Below are 23,124 nucleotides of genomic sequence, written 5' to 3' on the forward strand. Positions count from 1 at the left end.
ATGATGGGTAAAGCCCGCCCACTCAGCTGCGCAGGAAAAGAATTCTTCCTGCACCAGAAAAGTCTTGTCATTTACCCAGCATGCATTTTGGCAATGTCATTTCTTGCAAACCATGAGTCAAGTGAGTTAACATAAGACGCAAGTAGCTCGGTCCGCTGCTCCTTCAGCTTCAAGCTGTGAACATTAAATGTTGTTGCCTGCGAAACAGCGGCCGACCGGTATGACGGTATATGAAAAATTCATACCGTACGGAAAACTGAAACCGGTATACTAGAAAATCTCTTCAGAAGTACAGGTCCATTTAAACACAGGAAAAAAAAAAAAAAAAAAAGGAGCCACCAATGAACCCGGGAGGATGCAGAACTTACAAAGAAACGGTTTGGCCCGCGTGCAGCCAGGCGCCGCCACATGAGCGCATTAGCGGGACCAAACGGCGGCGAGCGCCCATCCAAGTCGCTCGGATCAATAAAGAAGTATTGGCCGCGGCGCTGCTGCTCAGTCAGCCGCTAACTTTCCGTCTGTCCGCTCATCGTCGCCACGTGTGCCGGCTTGCCGGGGCCCCGGGCGGCGTCTGATGAGGACGGTTCTCCCGTAGATGGGATGATTAATGCGCCCGCTCCAAGATGCTGAGTGAGATTGATGCGGCCCGCCATCCCCTCCGCAGCTAATCTTTCATCCATACAGTAAATATGACACAATGTCCGTATGCAAGGCGGTAAAAAAAAAAAAAAAAAAGCCTCATTACAAACAGCTTGCAAGGCCTCTCCGTCCCTTTTAATGATTACATCCAAAGGCACCCTCGCAGTCAAGCGGCTGTTTCCACCCTTAATGAAATTAGCCGAACGCGCTATCTGCTTCCTCTGCGAGTGAGGCGAGGAGCTTCCGCGGGGGTCAGTCGGCTAAGTAACCCTCATTAAGCAACTCTAATGTAAATGAGATGCAAATCTGGCTAAAACGGAACACTGGTTAATTTGGCCTCCTGACATTGCAAACAGTCACAGGAGGAGGAGGGGTGGTGGGGTGTAGGGGGTGTGTCCAATGCAAATTACATGCAAATGACAACCGGCGGTCTCGACTGGCTCAGGAGGGCGGGAGCCGCTGGGCTCCGGGTCCGGTTTGGTCGATGCAAATACTTGGCGGATCCGAGTGGAACTAAAGTAAGTAAATACCCACTGGAGAGGAGAGAGGGAGGGAGAGGAGGTTCACAACAGGTCAGGACGGCTGTCATCACAACAGCTGAGGCGGTGTACGCCCACACGGCCTGGTGCGAGGGAAAAGAGAGAGAGAGGAAAAATACAGACCTCAGGCCGGAGAGCTAGAGCGAAGCAGACGCTGCATATCCGACCGCTCCGCAGTCACCAAAAGCCAGAGCCCAGCTGTGTGTGTGTGTGTGTGTGTGTGTGTGTGTGTGTGCCAACTCCCGACATCATCCGGACCCGTGCCTCATATATTCGCTCCTGACATAGAGGCAGGACAGGAAGCCCACGTATAAATATGGCGACCTGGTTTGAGACGCTTGACAAGAGGGTGGTGGCCGAGGCCGGAGCCACACACACACACACACTAAATGATCCCTCTGCCCTCTCAGCCATCCACAGGTGTGGGCGCTTCAGCCGAGCGCAATTTCAGAGGAGCTTCCAATTTCTTTTTTTACATTTAAAATCCTGCACTTTCCTCTTACTTTCAACATTTCATTTGAATGATTCCCGTTGCAGTTTCCGCCCACATTACAACAGCAAGCGTGTCCTTATCTTCCCCACCTCTGAATGCCGTCTTCTATCTGGTGAGGTCAGAGGACGTAGTCAGGTTTTCAGTTGTCCAAAGTGTCAATTGTGTTGTCGAGGAAACTTGGAGCCATTGCAGTTAAAACTCTCTGAAGGCCACCGGCCTACAGAACGAGTCACATGGACGCTACCTCAGATAACTTGTACGGTGCCGAGCATTGTGTGCTAAAAAGGAACAATCCACACAAGCAGCGCGACCTCAATTATCTCTAGCGTGCCAGATGGCGAGAGCGATTGGATAAATACTTTGACGAGCAGAAACTGAAGGAAAGACAAAAGTGAAACATTCTCTTCGTAGTTCTTGTGAGTTTGTGGACTAGTTACGCTCTAATGTAACCCTCCTGCTGGAGCATGAAGAGGAATGGCTTGAACGTCCTCATTGAACGGGAAAAAGGTGTACGATCCTGAGAACTAAATACAGAGCGTGGCGTAAACAACCTAACGCGGAGGAGAAAGAACAGAAAATAATAAAAAATGAGCCACTGTGACAAGCTCCCAGCTCGGGGACGAGGCAGTCATTAGCTCACCAGCTGCAGCAGTTCGCCGACTAACCCCGCGAGTAGTTAATACATCACCGAGCCGTTAGCGCTGTCTGCGTCGGTGAGGAGGAGGAGGAGGCTACTTCCTGGCGTGGCCGGGTCCTTTCAAGGGCAAGACAACATTTGGCAATAAAGAGGGCAAGTACTTCCTCCAGTTTAGACCCACTACGGCACACCGGAGGCTCCACCTCGAGAGTCTAAACCGCCAACTTCTGCCTGACGAAAGCAGAAAAATAGGTTTACATTTCAGGGGATGTAATAATCAATATTCTGCTCGTTGACGTCGGCGCTCAGTGTTGCAGGGTGGATGAATGTGAAAGGTTATCCCAAGTGATACTCCCTCACAGTCTGCATCAATCATGATGCTGCACTAATGGAAAAGGTGAGACATAATTGCGTGGAGAATTAATAAAAAGGGGAGGAAGAAACTAACTCTGTTGGGGTTTTTTTAAATAAAGAAAAAAGACCGTTTGCCCCAAAGGAGAACAAACTGGAACCTTTAGTTCAACAACGTAAAGGACTGACGCACACTACCTTGTGCTCTGGAGGCTGTGGAGGACAAGGCAATGTCACACATTGTTGTTTTGTGTGTAGATGGCAGTATTTTGCTCAATCTTTTCTCTGGAGAAAGGCCAAAAACTGCAGTGGCCACTGACATGATGGACGGGGAGCAGAATCAATAGAGTGCTGCAGGGATGACGAGTTTTTGGAGGCCAACCAGGAAGTAAGGGTCGCACCGGATCCCTCGCAACAAAACAGGATTTTTTCCATTGCAGAAAACAAACTCAGCGGCGAAAAATAATCTTCACGCATGAACACAATTGTTATGATATTTCAAGCACGAATACAAATCACACTCCAAAAACATCGACTTCCATACGAGGGAACCAGAAGAGCCTCGTTTCAGGACTCCTTCCTGCAGCGCTCCATCGAAAGCATAATAAACCGGCTGCACCTGAATGCAACATCAGAGCCGCTCAGGCCACAGCGCTGCACCGGAGCATCTGTCTAGACAGAAGTTCAGCCTCTACAAGCTTCAACAGACAGGTGGAGGTGAGCCTGCAGGTGCTTTCTGTCTAAACCACCACATCCAGAGGAACCCATCCAGTCAGGTGTGCGTTCGCTGTGCAGCCTCCTCTCTCCTGGGTGTACTCTGCACACTGCGAGCTACGGGTGATGAATCAAACTACTCCTGTCCTGCTCTCTCATTCATAAACCCAAAAATATTGTAAAAGCCAGTCGATTGGCTGGGAGCGCGCCGCGCAAAAAGACGGCGTGCTCCTCGGTGGCCAATGAGAGGAGAGTAGTACTTTCTCTCTCGCTCACTCGCTTCCATGCTCCCTCTTTAACCCTCTCTTATTTTTGTTCCCTCTCTCCCTCACACACACATACACACACACACACACACACCCCGTCTCGGTACATTACGGCAGTCAAAACAACAGCCTGGCTGCAGAGCGCGGCGTGGAAACGAGCGCTGTATTTCAGGGAGAGGGGACAGCTGGACAAGACTATCAACCTACACTTTCGGGGGTGGATTGCAGTCGCTGCCAAGTCACTCCTAAACCCCCTCAGGGGGGCAGCGCCTTAAGTGGTGACTTAGAAACCGTCTCGCCCTTTAAGCCCAGCCATCTGTGTATTTGGTTTCGCCGCTTTAAACCCTCCCGCCGTAGGTGACGGAGGGGGGGGGGGGGGGGAGAAGAGCACTCTAAAAATGAAACTTTCTTGAGCGATTGATTGGCTGATTGACAGCCATATTGACTGATCTTTAACCGAAGCCCTCCTGAGACGGGAGCCGGCTGACATCAGGCCTAATTCAATACGACCCAATTCAATATTCACTTTGGGTTGCTCCTTTTTCTCCAGCGCAAATCTTTGTGGCACGGAGAGGAGAGAAAAACAACAGAAACACACATGAATCAATAATAGCAGTGATCCAGTGACTCTCCGTGAACTCGAGAGGGGTGGGGGGAGCGTGCCACCGTTTGTGGGGAACCGGGTTGAATGGGTTCTCGGCGGGGTGTTTTTTGAGGTGCAACACTGCCACCTATGGGCGGGTCCGGACGCTGCAGGCGCCCAGACGGATTACATCATCGCGTTGAGGGCACTGATGTGTTTTTCTGAAGATGCTGTGGCTCAGACAAAGAGAAGCAGGGATGGAGAGAGAGAGTTGGACGCCACATGGGAGAGATGGACAGGAAATAATTAAAACGACGTATGCGAGGACAAATACAGGGGGAAGAGTTTTAAATTACACATCTGGCAAATATTTAACGTATACATTACTTTTAATGAAATGTATTTGATCAATCAACTGGTAATTAATACTACACTCAGTTAAATTATAGGCACAGATCTCTTTAACACAATATTTCATAAATTAGAGTAATTTGCGCTAACGATGATAGACATATATTCACCGTCTTTTTTTCAAAACTATCCTAGATACACCAACCTATCTATGAAAGGCCTAAAGCAACAGTAATCAGGTCAGCAAGAACCAATGATGTCAGTCAAACCTGTTTTTTTGTATTGCCAGTTTTCTACAAATGTCCTTTATTGCCGCCCAACAGTTTGCAAACGACACAATTTCGTAACGTACGTCGAGCTGATCTTTTTTGTTTCCAAAAAAAAAAAAAAAGTCCAGACTTCATAGAGAAGACAAACGGTCACAGGTGTCTGTCCTCAGGAGCTCACGAGGTGACGTTCAGGGGGCGATGAAACTAAACCCCCCGACACGCGGGCGCGAGTTCGGACATGTCTGAACCGCTATGCTTTGGACATGAAAGCCAGAGAGTCTCCCGCTGAGTTCAGGGGTCTTAAGCAACGTCCACTTGACGCCAGATTGAAAACAGTAAATATCCCAGAAAGACATGTGCAACACTTTAGTTACTCGACATCCCAACTGTGGGATCAACACGAGGCTTCTGTGGGCGCACACTGCCTCCTAGTGGCTGCATGTATATTGCAACAGTCAGCTAGATTTCACTGCAGGGAGAGGAGGTTGGGGGCGGGGGGGATATGATGAAATCTGAGGAACGCAACAGAAACGTTGACAAAGAGCGACAAAGAGCGACAAAGAGCGACGTTCGCTCGTTTCTTCGAGCTGGAAGATTTAGTCAAGCCGGACGCTTTGGACACGCAGCAGCTGTTCATTAACATCTGTATTGATTTGGAAGGCTGTTTGTAAAATAAGAAACATGTATAAACTGCCACTAATATTTTGAAAAACTAATTTAAAAGATGACCCAAGATGTCACTTATTTAACTCGAGCTGATTGTAATGATTTGCAACATCTTTATAACGACTTATTATAATTATTATAATGATTTATTGTTTGACAGACTGAAAGGTTAATTAGTCGCACACAATTAACCAATTTTATTGTACGATACTTTTGCTTTTTATTATTTATCGAGACATTTGACTGTTCTGGTGGAGGAGTAAAAAAAAACATTTGTAAAAAGAAACATTTTCTTTACTTTCCTCTGATTTCCCGTGATTTAAACAAAGTAAAATCGACTGAACCACTCGGTCAATCACAGCTGGTGCAAATCCACCAAACACATTAAAATGACGTTCAAATATCATTATCATACAAAACTGATCTGAAGAGACGAACACAAACATCTTAATGTAGAAAAGTATCTACATCAACGCCTCTTCGTCTCAATCTCACGGCGGTCGAATGCCACATGAATGGAGCTAAACTCCACATGTAGAGCACATCCATGATTGAGGGAAAACGGGCGGCGAGCAGCGAACCGTGCAAAGAGCAACACCGACGTCCATGTGACACGAGACGAGACTCTCAAGGCACTCGATCGTCTGCACCAGTTTTCAGCTTTCAACGTTCTCACGACGTTCATAATCCACACGAACACAAACTTACAGTCTGATACCGAGTGCCGCACTTAAAACTTCCCATTTTTCATGCCGGGTCTACAGAGTCAGTTTTTAGTGCGATAGCGATCCCTCACTACATAAAAATTCCACACCGAGTCATATTTTATATTTGCAACAAAACAAAAAAACGCACTGGAATATGATCATCACTCTGCATCAGCAGGTACCAGGACTTTATGTACGTTATTGGCCATCAGGGGAATAAAAGTGTGATCGTGCGGCGCTTGTGGCAGAGTCAAGACGAGACACGTGGGTTCTTTTATGCCTTTAATCAACACTTCGACACTAAATGTGCGTCTGAGTCACCGGGCTTTGTTGCGAAGGCTCCGACGTGGTCACGATACAAAATGTCATCTTTCCAGTGACGCGGTCGAGAATAAGTCCCGCACTGAGACGGCCACGCTCCGGACCTGGAGAAGGACACGTTGGGGGACGCCCCAACAATGCAACAGATTAAAGCTCTGAAATAAAGTGTTTTCTTTTTATAAACGGCATGTACGCCAGTCCCAGTCCTGAAGACAAACCAGGAAGCCATCCTCCACATACCTGAGCATCAGTAAATCCCAGTCACATTGTCCAGGATGGGAAAATGTAAAAAAAAAAAAGAAAGAAATGCCAAAAACACAGCATTTTGTTCTTGTATCGTGTCCCCTTGATATCCGGTTTGAGAGAAGGTGGCAATTGCCTCCAAACTTATCGAATTCCACCAAAAAGCAGCTGTTCAGAGGCGGGGCTCTAGGGGCGATTGGTCCAGGTCAAAAGAGGAGAAGAGGTCAGTGATGCCCTCATCCTCCGTCAGGCTCAGGAGGTACTCCTCCCCGCTGAGGGAGAGCGCCAGAGGCGGAGTGAGGGTGACAAAGCTCTGCTGATCTCCAGAGAGGGCTTGGAGGGAGGTGTGCATGGGTGAGACGGGGGTGACAGTGACGGGTGATGAGTGTTGCGTCGGCTCGGACGGCGGGCTGGAGATAATATCGACTCCAGAAGTACGGATCGCATTGTCTGGAAGGATCGGTGTGGATCAGGAGAAATGGGGAGAGAAAAGAGATGAGCGGCTGAAGTTTAGAAAAGAAAGCAAAATGTGAGCCAACAATCTAAAAAGTAGGATGAGAAGTAAATACAGCCTTTTATACTGTATTTACACACCCACCCATTGGGTATTTGCCCACCTCTCGGTGGCGACAAAGTACCGTTTCACAAGAGCAACCAGACGGGGACCATGGGATGTTTTAAGTGCAACACTCACCGTTGGAAGAAACCTGGACGAAGGACGAGTAAGGCACGAGGGGCGCGCCGCCGTTCCCGTTGGCCGAGGGGGTTAAGTGGCTTCCGTTGGCGACGGAGCCGTCCGTGACGTCCATCGGCACGGGGTCCTCGGAGCAGAGGAACGCCTCGATGGGCCCCTGGGTGCTGCTGAGGTGGACCTGGAGGCTCTGAGCGGAGCGGAAGCAGACAGAGTGTTTCTATTTTTATTTAAAAAGGTCTCGGAACCCGAAGCCGAGAGCGGACACTTAAGAGGGAGCGGTGTGTCTGGGGAGGACGGGTTTAATATAATGGTTTAATATTAAGCCGGTGCTGCATCAGTCAAAACAAAGCAATTAACCGCGCTGTGTATGTTCGACTGGGGATTCAAGTCAGAGTATTGAGGCTACATCCACACCACTATGGATTCGCACCAAAGCGCAGAGCATCCACAATAATCTGCTGTTTTTTGGAACCCTGTGCTATTGAAGCCTTTTAAATATAAAGGTTTGCGGGTCGCATTTAAATGTGGACTTTGCGTCAATTCCCGTGTCCAACGGCACCGTCGGCCCTGATCATGTCTTAGTTATTGTTTTAAAACAGTGCTTCAGAATTAAAAAGGACCAGTGTGGATTAAGCTTGAGTTCCACTGCAAAAGAAAGAAAACACAGTTGACTGATTATGTTGAAACATGTACCTCTTCTGGGTGCGGCACCTCCAGTTTTGTCTCCGCGGGTGCTTTGATCACAATCACGGTCTGTTCCTTCAAGCTGGGAATCCGTTGGACGTCCTCGTAAGTCAAATAGGCGAACGTGATCCTCCGGGTTAAGGAACATCAATCACCCTGGATGGGTTTGTGTACACCCCATCATAAGCGACACACTAGCGGTGGGTTAGGGTTTGTGTGGAGTGGCTTTCGGACAAGTCGCCAATGACGCTTTCCGTACAATGCTTGGGGGGGGCAGCCAGGTTGGATCCGGCTGAATCTGGGTCACAACAACAACAACGCCAAAATTAAGCCGACACTAAAAACCAAAAAAAGGATATCTTTGAGTGTTCTGGTTCTCGCACAGCTGGTGAACTTGCTTCGTGCAGCTTTGGATCAAGTCGTCCAGCCTCCTCTCCTGCTCAACGAGCGCCTTCAGCTCTTGATCCATGTGCACGTTCACCTCGCCGCCCCTGTGCACACACACACACACACACACACACACACACACACGGGATTAAAACCTCAACAACCATCACTAAAGACATCAAACTTTAACGGTCACGACGCAATTAGAAATAAGACGACTGAGGAAAAACAATAACACTTATTGTACATAAAATACAGTCAATAAATTCAGATTGAGCTGCTGTTACCATCTTTAAAACGTAGTATAATATGTCAGTCTTAAAAAAAAAAAACATAATTAATGATAATGTATAGATTGACAGAAATGTTTGTTGAATAAATAGTTTTTAAAAAGCACTAAAAACACTGACAATGAGTCACAACTCTTTTCCTTAAGCGCACACACAATCATACTCACATCCACTCGACGAAGTTCTTGGACTTCTTTTTGATGAGCTGGATCCCCTCCAGGACATTGGTGACGTCGTAGACGCGCCTCTTGGGGGCGTTGAGCTCCTGGGCGGCGAGGTTCAGGTCCAACACCCCGTTGGCGGAGCGACTCAGCATCGCCGCGAACCTCTGCGTCAAGAAGCCGAGCGAAGTGTCACAGCGCGACTTCTCGAACAGGGACTTGCGCGCTACGGGATAGGGGGCGGGAGCTGGGAGGAAAGAAATAATAATTTGTGGTGATTGCCTTTAAGATTCTTTATCAATTCATGCATCTGTTCTAATATGTCATATTGTGGTGCGTTTATTCTTATTATACTTATGTTGCAACCAAGCAAAACAAGAAGAGAGCTACACTCTGATTTAAAAGTTTCAATAGACACTCTTTGGTCATCAATAAACTGAATTTTTTTTTTAAACTGAACACTCGGAGTCTGTTTCATTTGGATCCAGTGTTTGGTGAAGGGGACAATGAGCCGCCAGGAGTTGGGTGGACAGACTTGAGGGAAAGTCAGCCCAATAATTTAAACTTGGTCGACACTATTTTGGAGTGTGTGTGTGAGACACCGGCAAAGCATTGCATGCATGGATGTTCTTTACAGACCAAACAAAACATATGAAGTAGTGAGATTGTGGTTAGACACACAAAAAATAAATAAAAACTGTAGAAGACTGGGATCTACCACCTGTGTTGCAAATCACTTGAATATTGACAATTTAAAAAAACAACTTAAAAATCATTATAGTATAAAGCCTCACCCGTTCTTCCCGGTTCAGGCAGAGAGGCCATCTGCTTTTTGGAGGTCCAGTCACCATCATGGAGGTCCTGGGGGTCACCGGCTTCCAGCTCCAGCCTTCTCTTTGCCTGAATAAAAACGACAAAAAAGTAAAAGGTTTTGCGCTATAATATCATGCACATTGGAACTTTTAATTAGCAATCATCTCACTGCATCAAGTGGGTCACAGGGTAGCCATTTTGGGGCGATAATGCATTATAAACTTGACCATGAACCCACTGTATTCACTTAGTGGCTTTAAGCTGCTTTTAATTAGAAGCTATGAATATGCCTGTGCATTAAATAGTGTGCTCGTCTCGTCACCTGGAGGTGTTTTGTGTCCTCGTTCACGAGGCGTGTCATTACCTGGGGGTAAAGGGGACAGAAGCTAGCTTCCCTCACCAGTGTGTTTAGCTAGTTGGAGCAACATCTCCCCATCCCCCTCCCACGCTCACCAAAGGCCTACCAGGAACGTGAGTTTGCTCCCTAGCAATAATGGACACTGGGCAGCTTAGCAGGTAGCCTCCTTACCAAAGTATCCCCCACAGGAAGTCGGTGGTTCAAGAGCGCTGACAAGCGTGTGCGGCACTCGAAGACCAAAGTGGGCAAAAGTCTGCTCCGACAAGGCGCGGTGTGATGCCTCAGCTCCAAGGTAAAACAAGCGTAAAGCTACCGGAAATACAGTAATGTAGCTGAAGCGTCACAAATTGACCTTCAGAATAAAAGCACGCAACTGCCACACAACTTGGTGATCCTTTTTTTCACACAACCACGAGGCGGGAAACAAAAAGACTTGTACAGTGTAAAAAGCATCGATATATAATACACACATGTAACATTACCACCGGTTTTCCCTGATCAACGTCCGAGTAACTTGAACACGGTTTTGCTTTAATTTGGAGGAGCAAACCAGTTTTCTTTTCCACTCTCAGGTCAACTACCATTTAATTAAGAGCTGTGTTTTACACTTAAGTTGATATGTTATATGGTCTCTACTTCCGAGGCATTAATCAGTTTATCCCACCCAGTTTATGTAAATACCTTTATTCTGAAGACAGATTTAGCACTTCCGTTAACAACCACGGTGAGCTTCGTGTACTTCACGAAGCTAAGTAAAGTTGTATTTCGAGTTACAAATGGTGTCAATGGCGCAGAGAAAACACACCGTCCTCGCGCATGTGACCCGGTGGCTCGTACGACAAACTGCACAAGCAGCTAGATCTATTTTATCAAGCGTGTAACAACATAATTAAGAACAAATGCAACCTAGCAAGAGAGAAAAGCTCGGAAACGTTGCACAATAAACACGTCCACGTGTGGCTACGGCTAACGTTACGAGTATTTTACGTTACTTTAACGTCAACCGTTAGAACCCAGCAAACGTTAATATTGACAATATGGTGCGTGATATCGATTGTACTCAGCATCCAACTCGCATAGAAGCATTTAAATGGCACTTTTACATCCAATCGAACCAGCACAAACGTAACATTTGGTTAATCCGATTTACAGTCCCGGTACCTGAACTCGTCTGTCCCGCGTGGAGAGGGTCCGGGTGGGCCAGCGTCGTACTTGGTCCCGTCAGTCGGCTGGTTCGGTTCGGGAGAACCCAGTTTTCACTTCTCCGGTTGTCCCGAGGCAGGGCGGTGTTGTTACGGTGGATGTCTTCTCGGAACCCCCCCTCCCCCGCGTGAGCACCGAAAGAGCCCACCGAGATTAAGGAAACCCTGTTTTTTCCTCATGTTGTCCCGTTGCCGTAGGTACCGTTTATACCGCTTGTTTAATATCACGTTATATCGCGCCGTATTTATCTCTGTCGAAGGAAATGATCTCCCCTAATAAAACAGTATCCAAGGTGACGAGAGTCGAGCTCTCACGCTGACACGGCGCGAGGTATTCTTCGCGCGTGGCTGCGATTTCCCGCGACAGCTTTAAACGGAATTTGCATGTCGGCCCCTATTGGCTGTCATCCTGCGCACGCGGCCGCGGTCGACCAATGGCAGCACAGCTCCACCTCCAAGTGGATCACTGTTCTTCAAGTCAGTGATAACGTTACTTTGTGTTGCGTTTATGTTCTTTTTTATGATTCAGGTGACATTTCATTTAGCATTTAATCAAGTTTTCTTTTAAGTAAAGACAAGTACATTGAAACTGTAGCTATATAAACTTCATATTGTTTAAACACACATGATGGTATAGGGACAAGTACCCCCAAAACAGGGTCACGTTATTCGGTTTAAGATCATGTCTATCACCATACATCAATTGGATAGATTGTGTACTATACAATAACTGGACCCTAATTACCATTTAAAAACACAAAAAAGGGGAATCATGTACAGGTGTTTCAATATTTTCTTAAAAAAAAAACATGAAAAGAAAAATATCACTTCCAAAATCCCCACATATACATTTCAAAATTCAAACAGAATTGGCATCCTTATAAATTACTTGTTCCTCAAGCTGTTGTTAACTAGTAGATTAGATTTAAATCCTATTTGGGTAAAAAAAAATACATTCTAACACATTTACCTTGATATTTAGTACAAAACATATCTCCAGGTTTGTTGTCTGTTATCTCTTTGTCTCTTCATCCATGAGGATGAAGAAGCAGTTCACACCAAACATACTCAGCGACAACGTTTAACCTTTTGTGTGCCAGATAACAAGGATGTGGTCAGCGATATTAAACAAACCGTTTCAGTCATCGATGTTAAACTTGATCTTCTTCCCCTGGAAGGCCAGGATTTGTCCTTGCTGCTCCTTCCTCTTCTTACTGGCCTCCCAGGATGGATGCAGCTCCTGCTCTGGTGCATGCTGGGTAAAGCCGCCGCCACCCCTGCGATCGTTTTGCCGCATGCCATCACCCCTGCCTCGGCCTCGCCCCCTCCCTCTGCCGCCAGAGGAAAAGGACTCTCTCTCCTGCTTCTGGAACTTGGGTTTACTGAAATCCCTGTCTCGGCCCCCGCCATCGTTCGGTCTCCCTCGGCCCCTGAATCCATCCCCGCCCCTCCCTCTGCCCCCACCAGGCCTCGACGAAGAGAGAGACGAACAAAAGACCGACTGAAAAGAGGTGGCTTTAGACTTCAGCCTGGACTCCAGCTCGTCAAGTTCCCCCTGGACCTTGTCTGAACCGCTTCCTTCACGCCACTTACTGGCCGTGTCCTCTTCGGCGCTGTTCTTCTTCTTCGTCTTCTTCTTACTGAATTTCCTCACTTTTCCAACAAAGAAGCCGTCGTCGTCGCTCTCCTCAGACTGGGAGGACTTCTTGAGGAAACGTTCCTCTGTGCTGTCATCAAAGTACTCTTTCTCCACACCGTCTGGCTCCAAATCACTCTCTTCTTCCTCGTCCCTCTTTTTCTGGAGCACTTTTCGCGCAGGCTTCACATCGGGTTTCTTTTCAGATTGAGGTTCATCCTTCTCCTCATCGTCTGACTCCAAATCACTCTCTTCTTCCTCGTCACTCTTTTTCTGGAGCACTTCCGGCACAGACTTCACATCGGGTTTCTTTTCAGCTTGTTTAGCTTGAGGTTTATCTTTCTCATCACCGTTCGACTCCAAATCACTCTCTTCTTCCTCATCACTCTTTTTCTGGAGCACCTCCGGCAGAGGTTTTTTCCCTGCTTGTTTAGCTTGAGGTTTATTTTTCACAAAGTCCTTTACTTCGCTACCTCTTACTGACGCTGATCTTAGATTCCTAGCCTCTGGCATTTCTTTCCTTTGACCATCCACAGGACTTGTTTTCCCCGTTTCCTTTTCGGGTTCAGCAACAGTTGCATCTTTAATGTCTTTAAGGAGATCGTCGCCTTCCTCTTTGTCTTCTTTTTGCTCTACTGTAACGCCCCTCTCTACCTTTTTGTCTGGTGACTGTGGATTCACCTGCACACCTTTAATTTGCATCTTTCCCTTCCCTCCCTGCTTTACATCCTTAATCCTCTCCACTTTGAAGGCTTTCACGGCAGCTTTGATCTCCTGAATCTTCTTGTTGAACTGAGGGTGAGTGGCGATGCGCGCTATGGCCCGGTCGGAAATAGTGGACCTGGGGTTTTTGCACACCTGGTCGAAGTTTAGATCCCTCTGCAAGGCCGTCTTGGACACCTGGTAATGGGGGAGGGGGAGTTTATCCAATTAGACATGGCACAAAGTGTGTCAGCAGAAATGAATAAACAGAAGGTATTAAGAAACCTACCAGGTCGGTTGGGAGGGTCTTCATGGTGTGGATCTCCTCCAGCAGTCGGCCAGCTCTCCTCTGATTGCTCTCGACCTCCATCTCTTTGCCCTTCTTCTTCTTCAGGACGCCCATCTGTCGCGTCAGCTTCCTGATGATCAGAGCCCTCACCCTCTTCACCTCCTTCCTCATCCTCACCACCTCGTTGTTGAGGTTCAGGCACTCGTCCGGCTTTTTCTCTTTGGGTTTGTCATGCCACGGAGGTTTTTTGGCAATCTTTTTTGCAGCCTGTGGGATTGCTTTGTCTTTCGGTTCATCCCCACCTCCCTGTTCATTGCCATCTCCCTCTTTTTCTTCCTTCACCGCCTCATCTGCAGCATCATCTTTTCCTGCAGCTTCGTCTGCTTCCTCTGCCTCCTCATCTTTTCCTGCAGCTTCTTCTTCTTCTTCTTCTTCTTCTTCCTTCACCTCATCATCTGCAGCTTCTTCTTCTTCCTTCACCTCCTCATCAGCAGCATCGGCTTTTCCTGCAGCTTCTTCTCCTTCTTCCTCCACCTCCTTATCTGCAGCCTCATCTTTTCCTGCAGCTTCTTCTTCTTCTTCTTCTTCCATCACCTCCTCATGTGCAGCATCATCTTTTCCTGCAGCTTCTTCCTCCGCCTCCTCCACAATCTCTTGCTCCTTAATCTCCTTTTCCTCAGCAGATGGCATCACTTCCTCCAATTTGTCCATGGCAAATATGATCTGTTGAAACATTAGCAGTCTTAGATCGCCACAACTGACTGTCACTCAATGGCAACCACCGCAACGTTATTCAGTGAAAACAATGGTGGAAAAATACTATGACTATATAGGACACACTATTATCAGGAGACCCAGACACCAAAACTTCATTAGAAACTCTTTTTTTTTTAATCACATCAGACGTTGGTTATGCTGCTTAAAAACTACCCCACAACACATGTATCTAAATTATAATAAATTGTATCACGTGAATAAACTTAAAGTTTTAAACATATCCGCTGAGGAAGCAAAAACGGCCAAACAAACGTGGTGGAGCCGCCAGCGTGGATAACTTTCCCCACGCGACGTCACGTGTAAATTATCTTATTTTAACAAAGCAGTGGCGTTAACTCAACAAACCCGCGGCTCTTCCGCTCATATAACATCCCCGTTACTCGTTATTATTACACTTACCGTTCAGAAAGCGGACATTAAACGCTTAAAATCGAGAGAAACGCATCCACTCGTAGGGGCGCAGCCATGTTTTTTTTTTTTACGACAACGGCGTGACGTCAGACGCAAAGCAAGACGGAGAGGAGGGGGGGGGGGGGCACGCGACGCGGCGTGTCGTGAAAGGGGGCGGTCCTTCAGCGGACTGTTTTTATTTATTTCTTTGTTTCATGTGCATAAAACAACAACAATGGTGGATAATTGAAGGAGTGGGAACGTGAGGATGAGCGGATGACATCTCCAGTTACAGCCACCATAACCGATATCGCACGCGCACCAACGGGGGGAGGATGAAGCGGCGCAATGCGGACTGCAGCAAACTCCGACGGCCGTTAAAACGGAACCGAATCACCGAGGGTATATATAGCAGGTACCAAAGAAGAAGAAAAAAAAAGAAAGAAAGAAAAAAAGGGGGCTGGAGGGACGTTATTGTATAACAATGGCGCCTCTCGCTGATTATGTCAAGACGAGGCTTGTGCTGCGTTCATGTTTAAACGCGCGTTATTTGGGGGGGTGGTCGCAGCGCGAGCTCTCATTGTGTCTAAAATGTGTTACAGGCCCTGCCTGCCGTTACTTGTGTGTTATTTCGTGCTTTATTTTCTCTCTGCTAGTTAAATTAAAATTATGGCGTAAACAAAATATTATTTTTATTATTAAAAAAAGACTGGGGGGTTTAAGTGTGGAGTGTAGCATATGGACATGTGTTTAGAAATATAAAAGAAAGAAAATAGTGTGATGATTTTTTTTTTTTTGAGGGAATAATCAGGCTCGAGGGGCTGAGATGACAGCGGGGGCGCTCGTTTTATAGTCCGGGGTGACGCCGGCGGCGGGGCTCTCACCTGTGCTTTGTCTGTCAGAGGTCTTGCATTTAAATACGACAGACACACAATAACCCCTCCACCAAAATAAATGAGGTCAAACTGGAACAAAGCGCGTGCATTATTGAAGGAGATGCACGTATAGAGTGGATGACGGATACAATAAACCAGCTGTGCTTTAAGCAACATGTCCAGACATGACACTGTGCATACTGTCGCTCTCTCTCTCGCTCGTTTAGATGTCTCTCAACCATTAGCATCCACCTCACTTGTCTTTGATAATAGAAACCCTTCATATCTAGAGTTGTACTCATGCTATTACTGTTGCACTGATGCCTTCAAATACAGTCGGAATGTTGAGGCAACGCTGCAATCACACTGGTTACGATACCTACCGGCTAAATCCTCTTGTTTCTTTCTCCGTTAAACGTCTTTCTCCGTCTGTATTTATTCTCCTTTGCAGCACGTTCCTGTACCTGAAGTTCCTGGTGGTGTGGGTGTTAGTTCTGCTGGCCGACTTTGTTCTGGAGTTCAGGTTTGAGTACCTGTGGCCCTTCTGGCTCTTCATTCGAAGCGTCTACGACTCCTTCAGATATCAGGGACTGGTAAGAGCTTATTCATACGACCCCCTTTCCACCTGATATATGTACTTACATGTGATGACCTAAACTGGAGAGCACATTTGGATTAATGCACAATAACGACTAAATGCACATTGCTGTATGCAATTGAAAAAAGACAACATATCTACTGTATTTACATTATTATTATTATTGCGTGTGTTTTCCTCACAGAAACTAGAGTTGTTCTGCCATATTTACTTGTCTGTGTCTTTCTCCTCCACCTAGGCGTTCTCTGTTTTCTTCGTGTGTGTGGCGTTCACGTCGGACATCATCTGCCTCCTCTTCATCCCCGTCCAGTGGCTGTTTTTCGCCGCCAGCACCTACGTTTGGGTCCAGTATGTCTGGCACACAGGTCAGTCCCCAAAAAGTTCCCCGTGGCCTCTTTCACCTCAAGAAGAAATCCATAGCGGCCATCTTTCTTCAGAGGGCTGATTGTATTATTTTTTCTTTCTTTCCCGCAGAAAGAGGAGTCTGTCTACCCACTGTGTCGCTGTGGATCTTGTTTGTGTACATTGAAGCTGCCATACGGTTCAAAGATCTGAAGAACTTTCACGTGGACCTGTGTCGACCCTTCGCTGCTCACTGGTAAACGTCCTACGAGAAGCTTTTGTCATGGTCCTAATAGCAAAGGAAGTCGTGATAAAATACCACATGCCCCAAAAAAAGCATACTCTTTTACTTAAAAGGTGCGTTTGTGTTTCTCTCCACCTCCCAGCATCGGCTATCCAGTGGTGACTCTGGGCTTCGGCTTCAAGAGCTACGTCAGCTACAAGATGCGACTGAGGAAACAGAAGGAGGTGCAGAAGGAGAACGAGTTCTACATGCAGCTTCTACTGCAGGCTTTACCGCCGGAGCAACAGATGCTGCAGAGGCAGGAGAGGGAGGCAGAGGAGGGTGAGACGCGCATGAAACACACGACTTGTGACAATGTCTCGTGCACAGGGGAAACAAAAGAGGAGAGGTGTCGCGTAATCCTGGGGTTGGTCTGCTTTGCAAAGGAACACAGAGCCAGACCGAGGCTTTTCAGGAGGTCTGGAGCTTTACAGCCAGCAGAAACGACTCAAACCAGATGCTCAAATGAGGTCTATTTTTTATAGTGAATAGAAAGCAGAAAGTATTCCTGCAGGGTTCTTACGGTCATGGAAAACCTGGAAAAGTCCTTGAAAGAAATGAAATCCCCAAAGTTCTGGAAAAGTCATGTAAATGTGTTATATTCATGTGTTCATGTCGTTCATTTACGCTGAGTTTGAAATAATGAATATGCTTTTCAAAGAAAGACGCTCAAAATATAAGCAGGCATCTATATAAACGTTTATTCTTTTAATCAAACTATTGTCTCATTCATTTGTGTCATTTAAGGTTTACTGTATGCTTTGTATTCTCATTGTTAGTTTAAATACTACATTTACTCACTTTTTCATGTTTACACCAAAATTTCACAAAATGTTTGGTCGTGGAAATTTGGTTTAAAGTCATGGAAAAGTCATGGTCAAAATGTGTATGAACCCTGTTCCTGGAAAAGCCTGCTGTCTCAGGGGATGTTCTCCGTTTAGACTTTCCCTCCATCATTCAATCTATGTTTCCATATTGCTTTGGGATTTGAGTGAACGCTTCTTTGTGTGCGTCTTAACGCTGCCGCCGTGTGCTCTCCTTCCTCCAGCTGCCTTGGCTAAAGGGATCTCCGAGGTGGAACCGGTCGTCGCCGCCGCCACCGCCGCCGCTCTGTCCCAAAACGGAGCGCCTCCCGGAAAGAAAAGCCCTCCGGTCCCGCTGCCGGAGCTGGAGTACCGGGAAAAAGGGAAGGACAGTACCGCGAAAGAGCGCGAGGGCAAAAAACAAAACGCGGTGGGAATCAATAACAACAGTATTATTCACGCACTGGACTCCAAACTACCGGAGGCAGAGTACATAGAGAACTACGTCGGGGCAAAGAGACTGAATAACGACCTGGCGGGAGAGAACGCGCACGCCGACGCCAACGCCAACGCCAACGCGCACTCCGCTTCCAAAGAGGAGATGCCCGGGGCGGGGAAGAACTACAAAAATGCCAGTGGAGGCGGGGGCAACATTTCCAACTCGTCCCCGCGGAACCACAGCTCTTCAAACGGCAGCGTCCCGTCGGGTTCCTCGACCAGTAAGAGCGAGAAGAAGCAGAAGGGGGCGGGGAAAGGGCAGAAGGATCCGGTGGAGAACTGCATCCCCAACAACCAGCTGGGCAAGCCGGACGCCCTCGTGCGGTAAGACCTGCCGGCGTGCTGACGAGTAAAGTCACCACCTGACACACGACAATGGAGTAATCAGGGTTCGTACGGTCATGGGAAACCTGGAAGAGTCATGGAATTTTAAAATGGTTATTTCTAGACCTGGAAAAGTCCTGGACATTAGTTATATTCATGTGTTCATGTCGTTCATTTACGCTGAGTTTGAAATAATGAATATGCTTTTTATAGAATATAAGCAGGCATCTATATACATTTGTATTATGTTAATCAAACTATTGTCTCTCATTCATTTGTGTTATTTAAGGCAGGGATTTTCAACCACTGTGCACAGAGGTCGTCAGGTGTGCCGTGGGAAAATGTCCAATTTTCACAAAAAATATTATTTAGTTGCCGCAAATAATTTGCCATTTTTGAGCCTGCAGTATAGTGGCTGGCCTAGTAATGAAATACTCTTCCATGCCAGTAGTTAGCTCAATAACGACCTACCATAAATGCTGTATTATGCTACAATGTGACATTTTGTAACTTTTTTTAGTTGTTGGTGTGTTTTTTATTGTAGAAAATGTGCGGCAGCTCAAAAAAGGTTGAACAATTTAAGGTTTACTGTATGCTTTGGAATTCTCATTGTTAGTTTAAAATGCTACATTTTCTCACTTTTTCATGTTTTTCAGAGTTCACAAAATGTTTGGTCATGGAAATCCATTGGTCAAAATGTGTATGAACCCTGAGTAAATTTTAGTAGATTTTTGGTGATTAACCCCTTTTGTTTTTTCCCTTCTTTTTCTATAAAAGGCTGGAGCAGGACGTGAAGCGCCTGAAGGCCGATCTTCAGGCCAACCGGCAGTTGGAGTCGGAGCTGCGCAGTCAGCTCTCCTCTGTGAGCAGCCAGGACCGCAGCCTGCGCTCCGAACTGGGTCAGCTCCGCCAGGACAACGAGCTGCTGCAGAACAAGTGCGTATGACGCAATATTCACCGAAACCTCTCGACCAACAATCGTGCATAAGTTGTTGCGCAATAAATATAATTTCTTGGCAGTAAGCTGGCTACTTCGGGACTGTTATGGTCTCCGTCATAGAACAGGAGCGCTGGGTTTTGTATCCCGTCTGCAGGTGGAGCATTTTATTTGACCCTTTGTCCTTTACCAGGGGAACAGTTGATAACTAACATGATGATGGGATGGTACAAGTTACACGCTACTGTACTTAGCTCAGGCACTTAAACACAATATGCATGGTCTCCTGATTCATCCAGATTCCACTGTAACACAAGTTGCATGCGGTCGAAATACTTGCTGTGCTTGCTTTAACGTAACATACTGAGGTCAGGATCTCAGTTTGTCCTCCTGCTGACGCCTCACGTCTTAATGCCCGTGTCCTCACCTTTCCCCCAGTTTAGAGGCAGACTATATAAACGTTTCCCTGTTGGTAGTGCATCCCGCCACACAGCAGCTTTTAGGCACCGTCTCTCGTTTGCTAGCAGATGAAAAGTCACAAGAGAAACACCGTCACGCGACACAAGTTCAATGGAGAGGGTTGAATTGTTCCCGCCCCCTCCCTCCCCATTTATTACTTATTAACACTGTAAAGTGTGTTCCGGCCCCGGTTGACCATGTTCCCCTCCGCGCTGCAGGCTCCACAGCGCCGTCCAGGCCAAGCAGAAGGACAAGCAGACCATCTCCCAGCTGGAGAAGAGGCTGAAGGCCGAGCAGGAGGCTCGCGCCCTCGCCGAGAAGCAGCTGGCCGAGGAGCGGAAGAGGAAGAAGATGGACGAGGCCACGGCCGCCCGAGCCGTGGCGCTGGCCGCCGCCACCAGGTACGACCCCTCCAGCCCCGCTCATCGGGAGGAGCTTCTACTTTGTTTTTGTTTTACCACCATTAAAAGTGTTTTTTTCCTCTTCCGGCCCACAGAGTGGAGTCGACTGACTCTCTGCGCGGTCGCATCAGAGAGCTGGAGAACGAGTGCAAGAAGCTCAGCATGGACCTGAAGCTGAAGGAGGAGCAGATTCGGGACCTGGAGGGCAAGTGTCAGGTGAGGAGGGAAAGACTTCCCTTATCTCTCTGTCTGCTGATGTAAGGCGGACGGAGCTGTGCTTCCCACGTCATTAACAAGATTGTAAAATATGTGATTTAAAAGTCTGTGATTGTAATCTGTGAAAAGCTCTCATTAACAGGCGGCGGCTCTTGAGGCTCTCACAACAACAGCTGGGGATCACTTTACTAAAAATGATTTGCCATTTTAGCTTTTGGTAATTGATGTAATGAAATAAATAGACCCCCTCCTCCTCCTCCCTATGCATTTAGCATGGCTTTGTTCTGAAAGTAAGACAGTTTAGTAGCGTCTAATTATTTTTGGTAATCAGAGCTCGTTTGACAACTTAAAGTGTCCGGGAGCGACTTCTAGCACTAAGTTTTACGTCACCAAAATATATATATAGTTTTTTTTCGGCCCTTTTTTAAATAACATTTCAGCCACTGCCTCTACTACAACCCCACCACAGGCTCAAAGGGCTTTTTGTTAGGATGTGCGCCACTAAAAGAAGCTTCTGTTGCTGCGTCGGCCTCCTTTTGTCACTTCGGTAAACAGAGGCGCTTGTTTTCAGCACCTTCACCGGCTCTGTTCGTAGTCCCCGTGAAAAGTTGCTGTGGACTTGAACGCAGACAATCATTTTGATGTCTGTGAATTTAACCGGATAGAAATTTAAACCAGTTTACAAAATGACTTTGTGTTTTATTTTACATATTCACTCGCAGTTCCCAAGATGTAAAATGTACACTTTTAATAAGTACATGCTTTTGTTGTTGTTGCCTAATCTCATCTTCTTCTCACTTCCTCTCCTCCCACACACAGGAGCTGCGTAAGTACAAAGAGAACGAGAAGGACACAGAGGTGTTGATGTCGGCGCTGTCGGCCATGCAGGACAAGACCCAGCACCTGGAGAACAGCCTGAGCGCAGAGACCCGGATCAAGCTGGACCTCTTCTCGGCTCTGGGCGACGCCAAGAGGCAGCTGGAGATAGCGCAAGGTAGGAGGGAGGGATGCCGTGGTTGTCTTCAGACGCTCTGGACTGGAGGTTCACGCTCGCTTTTATTTTGCAAGGGATGCACGATCTGACTCGCAAAGACGGCAGCCGCTAAAAGAGCCGTTCTGAACAACCTTTGCCTCTAGACGGGCTCCGGAAAAGACCCTCCAGAGACGCACATTATTTTTCTTTACCCTTCACTCGATGCGATCCGTCTCATTCTGAAATCTTGCGTTGCGTCCATACTCTCTGTCTCTCTCTCTCTCGCTCGCCCACGTCTTCTGGCAAGGAGTCACGTGACGCGACCGCTTTCCACGAAGACGTCAGACACCTATGATAACAATCGGAGCCCGCCGGTGGCGAAAACAAACACTTTAAGTGGACGTAAATTGGCTGGGAGGAATCCCCCCCGAGCGGTTACATCACAGCTCGTTTCACTTTCAACATGGGAAATGAGGTCCAGGTTGAGAAACACCCAAGTTGCCCTGTAAGCATCTGTAAAAGCTTTTAGACATAAAGTCCATACAGGTGCCTGCCAAAAACGAGCATTCCTGTCACATCTAATCCGTTAATTCTAAAAAAAAAGTGCTTTTATCAAGATAAATGGATGGACAGGATGTGTATAAGTGGCCCTCGAGCCGTCGGGGCCTCAGTTTGCAGAGGACAAAACGTCCCGCTCACTCTTTTCCTCAGCCTCCTCGTCCTCACTGTCTTTCGGTGTCATTGCAGGCCAGATCCACCAGAGGGAGCAGGAGATCGCGGAGCTGAAGCAGAAGATAGCGGAGGTGATGGCCGTGATGCCCAGCCTGTCCTACTCCTCAGACGGCAGCAACCACAGCGGCGGCGTCCCGCACTACTCCTCCAAGTTCATGGACAACAGTCCGTCCTCCCTGGACCCCAACGCCTCGGTCTACCAGCCCCTCAAGAAGTGACTCTGACAGAACTTTAGTCTTTCTTTACTTTGGCGAAGCTCTCCGCTCCGGTTTTTTTTTTTTTTTTTTTTCGAGTTGACCGGCCCCTGACAGTTGCACTCTGATGTACCACACACAGACACAACCCCCTCCATACATGTGTGTTTATTTTCTGTGGTTCTATTATGAGAACTATTATTTTGAGAGGGTTGTGTACAATCTTGACTTTTTTTCTTTTTTCTTTGAGGTTTTGGGATTGAGCCATTGAGCCTGTTTGAAGGGGGAGAAACACACAACTCGTTTTGGTCAAAAGTCTCACGAAGA

The 23,124-nt window shown here is 47.2% G+C and overlaps 3 protein-coding genes across 5 annotated transcripts; 1 reads left to right on the top strand and 2 right to left on the bottom strand.

Moving 5' to 3' along the window:
• Positions 1-6,951: 6,951 nt before the first annotated feature.
• Positions 6,952-10,169, bottom strand: e2f3 (E2F transcription factor 3; the record flags this gene model as incomplete). The annotated part of the gene is made up of 8 exons (XM_079231920.1): positions 6,952-7,229; positions 7,474-7,660; positions 8,167-8,287; positions 8,392-8,455; positions 8,503-8,648; positions 9,002-9,242; positions 9,790-9,895; positions 10,131-10,169. The coding sequence occupies 8 exons, from the start codon at positions 10,167-10,169 to the stop codon at positions 6,952-6,954; spliced, it is 1,182 nt and encodes a 393-aa protein (XP_079088046.1).
• Positions 10,170-12,112: 1,943 nt separating this feature from the next.
• srfbp1 (serum response factor binding protein 1) lies at positions 12,113-15,235 on the bottom strand. Of its 2 annotated transcripts, XM_079232486.1 has the most exons (5): positions 15,172-15,235; positions 14,530-14,718; positions 14,457-14,475; positions 13,996-14,426; positions 12,113-13,904 (listed from the first exon to the last, which is right to left on the bottom strand). In XM_079232486.1, the coding sequence occupies exons 2-5, from the start codon at positions 14,704-14,706 to the stop codon at positions 12,507-12,509; spliced, it is 2,025 nt and encodes a 674-aa protein (XP_079088612.1). In that variant the 5' UTR covers positions 14,707-14,718; positions 15,172-15,235; the 3' UTR covers positions 12,113-12,506. The 2 variants fall into 2 exon arrangements, with proteins under 2 accessions (XP_079088612.1, XP_079088611.1); XM_079232485.1 differs by having other exon boundaries at positions 13,996-14,718.
• Positions 15,236-15,497: 262 nt separating this feature from the next.
• maco1a (macoilin 1a) lies at positions 15,498-22,821 on the top strand (the record flags this gene model as incomplete). Of its 2 annotated transcripts, XM_079232189.1 has the most annotated exons (11): positions 15,498-15,577; positions 16,489-16,630; positions 16,874-17,000; positions 17,110-17,233; positions 17,364-17,542; positions 18,309-18,885; positions 19,663-19,821; positions 20,500-20,682; positions 20,778-20,898; positions 21,718-21,892; positions 22,619-22,821. In XM_079232189.1, 11 exons carry the CDS (start codon positions 15,498-15,500, stop codon positions 22,819-22,821), a joined length of 2,070 nt encoding a protein of 689 aa, XP_079088315.1. The 2 variants fall into 2 exon arrangements, with proteins under 2 accessions (XP_079088315.1, XP_079088316.1); XM_079232190.1 differs by lacking the exons at positions 17,364-17,542; positions 18,309-18,885.
• Between the last annotated feature and the right edge of the window lie 303 nt (positions 22,822-23,124).

Source organism: Taurulus bubalis (genome assembly GCF_910589615.1).
Source record: "Taurulus bubalis genome assembly, chromosome: 16".
Lineage (NCBI taxonomy): Eukaryota > Metazoa > Chordata > Actinopteri > Perciformes > Cottidae > Taurulus > Taurulus bubalis.

Bases quoted from the DNA above. Each gene is read 5' to 3' on its own strand.
- srfbp1 (XM_079232485.1), bottom strand. From the start codon at position 14,706: ATGGACAAATTGGAGGAAGTGATGCCATCTGCTGAGGAAAAGGAGATT. The intron at 13,905-13,995 runs GTAGGTTTCTTA...CCCCATTACCAG, and splicing joins AGACCCTCCCAACCGACCTG to GTGTCCAAGACGGCCTTGCA.